The 10,147-nt window shown below is 53.3% G+C and overlaps 1 protein-coding gene and 2 long non-coding RNA genes across 4 annotated transcripts; 1 reads left to right on the forward strand and 2 right to left on the reverse strand.

Annotated features, from left to right (window-relative positions):
* Window positions 1-2,503: 2,503 nt before the first annotated feature.
* Window positions 2,504-5,800, forward strand: LOC144405443 (uncharacterized). 2 transcript variants are annotated; one of them, XM_078098557.1, is made up of 3 exons: window positions 2,504-3,822; window positions 3,889-5,530; window positions 5,668-5,800. In XM_078098557.1, exons 1-3 carry the CDS (start codon window positions 2,632-2,634, stop codon window positions 5,769-5,771), a joined length of 2,937 nt encoding a protein of 978 aa, XP_077954683.1. In that variant the 5' UTR covers window positions 2,504-2,631; the 3' UTR covers window positions 5,772-5,800. The 2 variants fall into 2 exon arrangements, with proteins under 2 accessions (XP_077954683.1, XP_077954682.1); XM_078098556.1 differs by having other exon boundaries at window positions 2,504-5,582.
* A 587-nt stretch (window positions 5,801-6,387) lies between these two features.
* LOC144405444 (uncharacterized) lies at window positions 6,388-6,830 on the reverse strand. The gene is made up of 2 exons (XR_013467036.1): window positions 6,713-6,830; window positions 6,388-6,573 (listed from the first exon to the last, which is right to left on the reverse strand). It is a non-coding gene; the product is annotated as an uncharacterized LOC144405444 (long non-coding RNA).
* Window positions 6,831-7,931: 1,101 nt separating this feature from the next.
* Window positions 7,932-8,940, reverse strand: LOC120816328 (uncharacterized). The gene is made up of 2 exons (XR_013467037.1): window positions 8,806-8,940; window positions 7,932-8,129 (listed from the first exon to the last, which is right to left on the reverse strand). It is a non-coding gene; the product is annotated as an uncharacterized LOC120816328 (long non-coding RNA).
* Window positions 8,941-10,147: the final 1,207 nt, after the last annotated feature.

Below are 10,147 nucleotides of genomic sequence, written 5' to 3' on the forward strand. Positions count from 1 at the left end.
TTTATTAGTGGGTCAGACCATATACTTTGGTGGCATGCAATAAAACCCTCTTTCTCTCCACAGGCTCCCATATGGGTCGAAGATAAGATAACAGTGCTGTATATGCACTGAGAATGATGCATGGTGAACATACGTTTGTGAAGTGGTTGCAGCAGAGCCGAGGAGTTTATAGCTCATAATTCTTCCAAAACAATGTGGGAACACGGAAATATTAAGTCTGCTCCCTCTGGAAATCATGGCAAGTGAAAACCAGGCAGGTCTCTGGGGCCTCATTTATAAAACCTTGCGTATCATTGGGAGGTGGGAAGGAGAAGTCAAATGCTCTTTGGAGGACACAGTGTGGACATTACTAAAGCCAAAAAGGCACCTGAGTGGCAAAAGGTTGCAGAGCAACGCTGCAGCCTCACGACCTCGGACCGGCCGAAATAAAGAAAAACTGGTCTGACATCAAAGTGGATGCAAATAAGCGTTTAGCGCACCATCGCCAACGTGTGTCTCCACGGGTGGGAAAGGGACACCGGAGCTGTCCCCTCCTGATGAGAGACTGGCGGCAGTGATTGGGGATCGGGGGTCTGGGCCAACATCGGCGTCAGGGGGTCGAGGCGCGTTTGGAAGCTGTGCCACATTATGTAGCACAGCACACGCAGCACGATGTTACACACTGTGGCAACCCACGGGTGCAGGTCCCTAGGAGCACCAATCAGCACCAAGGTCAGGTGACTAAAAGGGGATACGCCCCGCCCCCCCCCCGGGAGACAACGAGCGGCACAGCTGCGGCTCATGAGGCTGATGAAGGTGAGCCCCACTATAAAGGACCAACCGTTCCAACAGCCAGGGAGAACTAGACGTGAGTAGGAGCTGACGTCAGGCCGAGGCCTGCGCTAACACATATGCGTTAACCCCTAAGGACTTTTCTTCTGTTTTCCCTGCAGTGAGGAGATCGAGTGCTGGACCGTCGAGCGGGACCGAAGGACCCAAACCCTCCAAAGAGGAAGAACTTACTTTGGCTTTTTTTTCTTTTTGTTTGGACGTTTAGAAATAAATCAAACCTTTTTTGTGCAACCACTCGTGACTCCCAGCAGATTCTTTTTGCCCACACCCGTGGATTGCCACATATGGTGGAGGATGCGGGCGATTCTTTAGTTCCACCGCCGTAACCCCGAAAGCAGGAGACTATGGGAGAAGCAATGGAGGCCGCGATGGCCAGGCTTCTCCAAGCCCAGGCGCAGCAGGTGCAGAGCATGGCAGCCCTTCAGGGGACATTCGACCGGCTGGCTGAGAACTTAACCCCAAGGGCCCCTCACGCGTCCCCAACAGCTCTACTCACAAAGCAGACCCCCGGAGACGATGTGGAGGCCTTCCTTGAGGTCTTCGAACGAACGGCAGAACGTGAAGGCTGGCCGGAAGACAGGTGGGCACACATTCTGGCGCCTTTTCTGACAGGGGACGCCCAGAGGGCGTACCAAGACCTCGGGACCAGGGAGGCTACAGACTACCCAACGCTGAAGGGGGCCATCCTGGCCCACTATGGGCACAATTTAGCCGGCCGCGCCCAGCGGGTCCACGATTGGGTGTACGACCCCCAGGGTCCCGTGCGGAGCCAGGTGGTGCGCCTGGGGAGGCTTACCCGTAGCTGGTTGGTGACCGGGGAGGGTCCAGCTGCCATCGACCGCGTCGTTATGGACCGCTGCATCCGGGCCCTGCCTCTCGACGCCAAGCGATGGGCAGCCCAGAACCACCCCGCGTCGGTGGACGAGCTGATTAACCTACTGGAGAACCATCGGGTCAGCCAGCAGATGACGGCGGGGACATGCCCTGCTCCCCGAGGCCTTGAGGGACGGGCTCCGATCCGGCCATCAGCAACCCTTCTTCGCCCGGCTCCGAGAACCGCTCCGCGCCCAACACCCGACAGGTCTGAGTGGAGATGTTTTTCGTGCGGCCAGTTAGGACATATTGCCCGGCAGTGCCCTGCGGGCGATGTGCCCATGCCCTCCGCCAGCACGGAGGAACAGCACCGCCCAGGGAGGTGCCTCATGACTACCTGTTGGACCCCCCCAATACCCGGCGCCGCAACTGTGCCGGTTCGGGTCGGGAACCAGGACACCTCAGCCCTGATAGATTCGGGTAGTGTGGTTACCCTGATCCGCCCTGAGTGGGCGGAAGGAGAAGAGGGGCCACGCATCGAGGTGACCTGCGTCCATGGGGACCTCAAGGCATATCCAACGAGATGGATCCAGGTGTGTACCCCCCGGGGATCTTTTTCCATACGGGCTGGGCTGGTTCCCGACCTCCCGGTCCCCATGATCATTGGACGCGACTGCCCCATTTGAGAGATTTTGGGGTCTGCGACCGAGGGGAGGGCACGATAGGGCCTCCCAGCCAAGACCCATCCGACGCGGGAGACCCAGGGCTGCCTGTGCGGCCCACGCCCCGTCCGGTTCGTCCGACGAGGGCCCCCCGGAAGAGGCAAGACCCCTTCCCCCCTCGCCTTCGACTGCACCAGGAGGCTCCAACCGGGCGGGGGGCCGAACCCCCGATACGGACACCGCTACGGAGGGATCCCAAATCCCCAGAGGGGGGGAGGGCGGGAGCCTTACGGAGTTCTCAGAATTCCCCTTAGTCGCGGACGGGATGGGGAACAGAAAGGGCCAGTTTGCTACAGCCCAGAAAGAAGACGACACCCTGAAACACGCCTGGGCTCGGGTGCTCGCCCACGACGGACAGCCCATCGACCCGGTGAGTGCCTTGTCTTACCCCTTCTTTGTTACAAAAAATTCATTGCTGTATAGGATGTGCCAGAAAGGAGGGCAGACAGTCGAACAGTTAGTAGTCCCTCGCCCCTACACCAGTAAGGTATTGTATCTGGCCCACTCCCACCTTATGGGCGCTCACCTAGGGATGGATAAGACACGGGAGAGGATAGAAACCCGGTTTTACTGGCCCGGCATGAAAAGGGCAGTCGTGGATTATTGCGCCGGCTGCCCAGAGTGCCAACTAGTGGCCCCCCGGCCCTCAGTGAGGCACCCGCTAATCCCCCTGCCAATTATCGAAGAACCATTCGAGCGACTTGCCATGGACATTGTAGGTCCACTGCCCAAAACTAGTAGGGGTCATCGATACATCCTAGTGATCATAGACTATGCAACCAGATACCCGGAAGCTCTACCACTGCGAGCTGCCACCGCCAAAGCGGTGGGTAAAGAATTGTTCTTATTGTTCAGTAGGGTAGGAATAGCAAAGGAAATCCTCACTGACCAGGGCACTTGTTTCATGTCAAGGGTTTTAAAAGAAATGTTAAGACTGCTACAGGTGAAGCAACTACGAACATCAGTTTATCACCCCCAAACGGACGGCCTGGTAGAACGGTTCAACCAGACGCTAAAACGGATGCTTAAGAAGGTAATGGAGGCCGATGGGAAGAACTGGGACCAATTGCTACCCTACGTTCTGTTTGGGGTAAGAGAAGTGCCTCAGGCGTCCACAGGGTTCTCCCCGTTCGAGCTGCTGTACGGGAGAAGACCCCGCGGACTTTTAGACATCGCTAAGGAAGCCTGGGAGAGTCAGCCTTCACCCCATCGCACCATCATCGAGCACGTGGACCAAATGAGGACCCGGATGGCCCAAGTCTGGCCAGTAGTGAGGGAACACCTGCAACAGGCACAGCAGGCCCAAGCCAGAGTGTACAATCGGGGTGCCCAGGTACGTGCCTTCCAACCAGGAGAACGTGTTCTTGTGTTGGTCCCCAGCGCAGACTGCAAGTTCCTGGCTAAGTGGCAGGGACCCTATGAGGTGGTGACACGGGTCAATGAAGCCAACTATCAGGTACGTCAGCCTGGCCGGCGCAGGCCCCTACAACTCTACCATGTTAACCTTCTTAAAAAATGGCAGAGTCTTCCAGGACCGCCGGCGCAACCCACCCCGGCCCTTACCGCTCGGATCCCGTTACCGAATGTGCCCATGGGAGACCATCTCAGCCCGAGTCAGCTGCAAGACCTACGTGAGGTAGTGTGGCAGCACCTGGATGTCTTCTCCGACCTGCCGGGCAGGACCGCCGTGGCCACCCATGACATAAGGACCGAGCCAGGAGTAACGGTTCGGGTGAAGCCGTATCGTGTCCCCGAGGCGAGGAGAGAGGCCATCAGGCAGGAGGTGAGTAGAATGCTCCAGCTGGGGGTCATTGAGGAGTCCCACAGTGCCTGGTCCAGCCCAGTGGTACTGGTGCCCAAGCCAGATGGCTCTTACCGTTTTTGCAATGACTTTCGTAGACTCAATGACGCCTCCCAGTTCGATGCCTATCCTATGCCCAGGGTGGATGAACTGATAGACCGGCTGGGAACGGCCCGTTTCATCTCCACCTTGGACCTCACCAAAGGCTACTGGCAGGTGCCGCTGACAACTCGGGCCAGAGAGAAGACGGCCTTCGCCACCCCCGAAGGCCTATATCAGTACACCGTGTTGCCTTTTGGTGTCCATGGAGCCCCCGCCACATTCCAGCGGTTAATGGACAAGATTCTCCGGCCGCACCAAGGGTATGCCGCAGCCTATATCGATGACATTGTAATTCACAGCGACGACTGGGAGACTCACCTGAGCCGACTGAGAGCTGTTCTGGGGGCCCTTCGCGGGGCAGGCCTCACGGCAAACCCAAAGAAGTGCCGGCTGGGCCTAGAGGAAGCTTCTTACCTGGGCTACCGCATAGGACGGGGCAACGTGCGACCCCAGGATGCCAAGGTAGAGGCCATTCTCAGCTGGCCAAGACCCAAGACCAAGCGCCAGGTCAAATCATTCCTAGGTTTGGTGGGGTATTACCAGAGGTTCATTCCCCGCTACGCAACTATGGCAGCCCCCTTGCATGACCTGACGAGAAAACGGGGGCCGGACAAGGTCAAATGGAACACCGAAGCTAACGGGGCCTTTGAGTGCCTACGACAGGCTTTGTGCACCAAACCGGTGCTAGTAACGCCTGCCTTCTCGCTCCCATTCCTAGTCCACACAGATGCGTCGGAAGTGGGACTGGGCGCAGTACTATCTCAGGTACGAGACGGAGAGGAGCACCCGGTGATGTATATCAGCCGAAAGTTTCTGCCAAACGAACGCGCTTACTCTACTGTGGAGAAGGAGGCGCTCGCCATAAAATGGGCACTGGACAAGCTTCGCTACTACCTCCTGGGGCGGAGTTTCACCCTGGTGACCGACCATGCCCCCCTGAAATGGATGGCGCAGGCAAAGGACTCCAACGCCAGGGTCACCCGCTGGTTCCTGACCCTCCAGGACTATAAATTCACGGTGGAGCACCGACCAGGGAAGGAACATGCTAACGCGGATGCACTGTCCCGGCGGGACGTTTGTATGTGGGCGGGACGGCGGGGTCCCGGCTTTCTGCTGGGGTGGGGGAGTTGTGGCAACCCACGGGTGCAGGTCCCTAGGAGCACCAATCAGCACCAAGGTCAGGTGACTAAAAGGGGATACGCCCCGCCCCCCCCCCGGGAGACAACGAGCGGCACAGCTGCGGCTCATGAGGCTGATGAAGGTGAGCCCCACTATAAAGGACCAACCGTTCCAACAGCCAGGGAGAACTAGACGTGAGTAGGAGCTGACGTCAGGCCGAGGCCTGCGCTAACACATATGCGTTAACCCCTAAGGACTTTTCTTCTGTTTTCCCTGCAGTGAGGAGATCGAGTGCTGGACCGTCGAGCGGGACCGAAGGACCCAAACCCTCCAAAGAGGAAGAACTTACTTTGGCTTTTTTTTCTTTTTGTTTGGACGTTTAGAAATAAATCAAACCTTTTTTGTGCAACCACTCGTGACTCCCAGCAGATTCTTTTTGCCCACACCCGTGGATTGCCACAACACCTTCTCAGGAGTAAACAACAACCTCCTCCAGCGCAGTCGAGCCATCTGCCCTTAAACAGGCCGATGGTGCGCTGCACTACAGCGCCAATCCTTCCATGTGCCACGTCTCCTAAGAGCGCGAGATCAGCCATCAGCGTCATTACGCATTGTGACGCATCGTGGCGTTTTATTACCGTCCATCTGATTGCATCTGACAAGCAACAGCTGTGTTTTGAGGATGAATTTAATAACATGCCGATATTATTGCAGAACATATTTCACTTTTCTTTTGGAAAATGTGTTCATTTGTATTTCTGTTTGTTTTACGCTGCAGATCAAACGGGTGTTTGTGTTATTTATGAGGCAGTATTGGCATTTCATTTACAACAGTATAGTTTTACACACTTTCACACACGTTTGCGTGTTTCTTGCGTTTGCCGACGGTTCTCATTTCACCCGTTTGTGTGCGTACGCACGGGTCCGAGCTTGCGTGAAGGGCCGCACATTTTTCCGTCAAGTTTGCTTTTTATAAATACCAATTATTGCGTAGAGAGCGGCGCACGCCTTCTTTGTGCGTACGCAGCGTTTATAAATGAGGCCCCAGGTCACATGGTTACTCTGTCATCAGTCAGTCATTTACATCCTACTGTAATGTGGTGATCCTTGGGGGCCCCGGAAGGAGGAGTGCACACCATCCTCGACTGGCTGAGTTTCTCCTTCTCTCTCGCCGGATCGCCACCACTAAAATACAGGGACAAACACAATTCTTGATTCCCTGCACCTCAGGCCAATTACGCTTCCACCTGGCACCGTTCCCTGAGCCACTCCCCTCTCCGTCCCCTCTGCAGCTGAGCCAAACCCCACAGAGAACCTGTTTTACCTTCTTAAACGCCCGCTGGCCCTGCTCCGACCACTGGACCGGATCTGACGCACCATTCCGGGTCAGGTCAGTCAAGGGGCTGGTGAGGTCCGCAAAGCTGGGGATGGAACTGCCTGTAATACCCCGCCGGCCCAAAAAAACGCCTCACCTCATTTTTTGTCTTTGGCCCCGGGCAGGCCGCAATGGCTGCCAGCTTGTCCACCTGAGGGCGCACCTGCCCGCCTCCAAAGTGGTACCCCAAATACCGTACCTCTATCCGTCCAACTGCACACTTCCCCGGGTTGGCGGTGAGCCCAGCCTGTCTCAGTGACTCCAGCACTGCGCCCACCCGCCGCACATGCCCCGCCCAGGTGGTGCTGTGGATAATGACATCATCCAAGTAGGCGGCAGCATGTGCAGCGTGCGGACGCAGCACCCAATCCATGAGACGTTGGAAGGTGGCCGGGGCATCAAACAAGCCAAAGGGAAGCGTGGTAAATTGGTGTAACCCATACGGAGTGGAGAACGCCGTTTCTTCCTTGGACTCTGACGACAGAGGAATCTGCCAGTAGCCTTTAGTCAAATCCAGTGTCGTAAAGAAACGTGCAGAGCCCAGCCGGTCCAGGAGCTCGTCGACCCGGGGCATTGGGTAGGCATCGACTCATTCACCCTGCAGTAGTCCACTCAGAACCGGACAGATCCATCCTTTTTAGCCACAAGAACGATGGGGCTACACACAGGCACTGTTGGACTCTTCTATTACCCCTGTAGGGGCCATTATGTGTTGTTGTTGTTGTTGGCAAAGTATATTTTGTTTGTTAGACTGTATTTATATTGACACTTTGGACACTAGGTGGCGGTGATTAGGTGCACCTCGGTGTACATAAGGGACGTAGGTGACAGGAAGCGAGGGGACAGGTAGGGAGCACCAGACTGTTCTCACCAGACCACAAAAACAGACCACCATCAATAGGAGCACGTTCAACCGTCTGTTTATACAATTGCCTGCAATAAATTACAAACCTCAACCACAATCATCGCTGGAAAATCTTTTGTGTGTCTGCGTCGAAACATCACTCCCACCTGTGCCTGATGGCAAAGAACAACAACGAGACCGCTGAAGGGGCAGCAAACCTAAGATTGCCACTACATTAAGTGAGAACTGTCTGGTGCTCCTCTACCTGTGCGAGCTGATGGAAGGAGATTGGAAACTCCAAACAACAAGGAACCACGGAGGAGGTACGTGCAACACTAAGCTTTATTGGAAAAGCTATAGGACCAGAAACCGCAACACTGAATCTCGTTGACTCTCACTACAATATAAGCTGCTCGACGCATTCTGCCTTCAGTGCGGTTTACTGGATCACTTAGAGCGGAACAAACGTGTCCTTAGTCAAGTCTGACGTTCGGTCACAAGATGGCGATGTTGCATTGGATTCTGAAAGAGGAAAAAGGGTTACTAGACACACTGATAAAGGTTTGGAAATGTTCATTGAAAACTGTCAGAAAGCAAGAAACTTGAAATGTAAGCAAGCTAAGAAGTCAATGGAGTTTCAGAACGAGCTCATGAAATCAAAAGGGAATGCCAATGAAGTGCAATCGAACTTGGTTACATTAATCAACCTCAGTAATGATGCCAAAAGAAGTCATGAGTCATTGGTGAAGTTACCATTGCCTGAAAATGAACTTGAAAAGCAAAATCACTGGTTTCAACAAAAGATGATAACTTTGGATGGTTTTATACAGGATGTAAATGTGTGGTTTTCAGAGCTTGGATGGCATGCAACGCATACAACTGCTGAAAATATAATCACAGATGACATTGGACCGGATGACAGTATTTCTAATGTGTCAAAACCCAAATCAAGCCATAAATCAAGTTCTTCATCATCTCACCGAACGGGTCGCCGCTCTGCAGAAAATGCATGACCTGGAGGCGCAGGAAGAACAACTGGAACTAGAGACTGAACTGGGAGCCACCAATGCAAAAATCAATGTACTTGAATCAAGAAATAGCTCAAGAGTGTCAGACGGGATGAACTCTTATTTGGAAAAAGGAACTGTTCAAAGGAAAAGGTCAGTCAAAGAGAATCCACATGCAAACTCCTATTTACCCGATTAAGTGCAACAGACTGAATGTGCGGACGGGAACAGAATCTTCTTCCCAGCAACAGGTTGTTCAGCCAAAGGAAAGCGCTGATGGACCATCTGTTAGAGCTCAGGATATGACTCCTCTAACACAACCTGGATATAATGATCATAATCAAGGTGATGTCTATCACATCATTCAGAAACTTTACAAGCTCAGAGACAAGTGGAGGAATAGGGCATGTCAGCTCCAGGAACAACATGGACGTCGAGCTAGTTTCTCTTGCTTGGTAGACTTCATGGAGAGACAAGTGAAGATATTGTCGGATCCACTTTTTGGGAACATCCAGGATGTCATAGTAAGAGAGAGGCCGAGACCAAGAGGAAGCAGTTTTGCAACTACTGCAACACCTGTGGAAATGCCAATACAAGAAAAAATGACAAGTGGAATGAAAAATGTATCACTAACCCTCAAAATTCCTGTTTGTTCTGTGAGAGAGATGGTCACACGTTGGTGCGGTGTCCACAGACCAGGAAAAAGATGCACAGGGAAAAATCGACTTCTTAAAGAAAAGGGGAGTCTGTTTTGGCTGTTTGAAGGTAGAACACATGAGCAAAGACTGCGATAGTCGTTTGACTTCTGCGACAAAAATCATCCTGAAATACTTCATATTGAATAAAGAGACATAGGAAGGAAAACAAAATTGGATGGAAAATCAATTGGGAGCAATGCTGTTCTCTCACCTCATACATGTGGGCATATTGGGGCCGGTGAAGAAGCCTGTCTCTTCTCTATTGTTCCAGTACAAGTTAAGACCCCCAAGGGACACACTGTGTTGCAGACGTATGCGTTTTTGGACCATGGAAGATCAGCCACCTTCTGCACCGAAAGCCTGATGAGAAGACTGAATGTAACAGGACAAAAGACTAGTATTCTTTTGCGTACAATGAACCAGGTGAAACCTGTGACTAGTCATCATATCCCAGGTTTAGAGATATCAAGTCTGGACAAAACTGATTTCATACAACTGCCCAATGTATTTACACATAAGATCATGCCTGTTTCCAAGCGCAACATTCCCAGACAAGAAGACCTGATGCAATGGCCTTACTTGAAGGACGTCAAGATTCATGAAATAGATTCTGGCATTGACCTGCTCATAGGCACAAATGCTTCTAAGGCATTGGAACCTTGGGAGGTGGTCAATAGCCAAGCCAAGGGACCATACGCTGTGAGGACCCTATTGGGGTGGGTCATATATATATATATATCCTCAGCTCACCCTGTTACCCACAGACAGAGACACACCCACAAATACCCTGGCGGTGGCCCCGGGGCCGTCACGGTGCCACACGGGCTCACGGTTT

The sequence above is a fragment of the Gasterosteus aculeatus genome, chromosome 3 (genome assembly GCF_964276395.1).
Source record: "Gasterosteus aculeatus chromosome 3, fGasAcu3.hap1.1, whole genome shotgun sequence".
NCBI lineage: Eukaryota > Metazoa > Chordata > Actinopteri > Perciformes > Gasterosteidae > Gasterosteus > Gasterosteus aculeatus.

Bases quoted from the DNA above. Each gene is read 5' to 3' on its own strand.
- LOC144405443 (XM_078098556.1), top strand. From the start codon at position 2,632: ATGGGGAACAGAAAGGGCCAGTTTGCTACAGCCCAGAAAGAAGACGAC.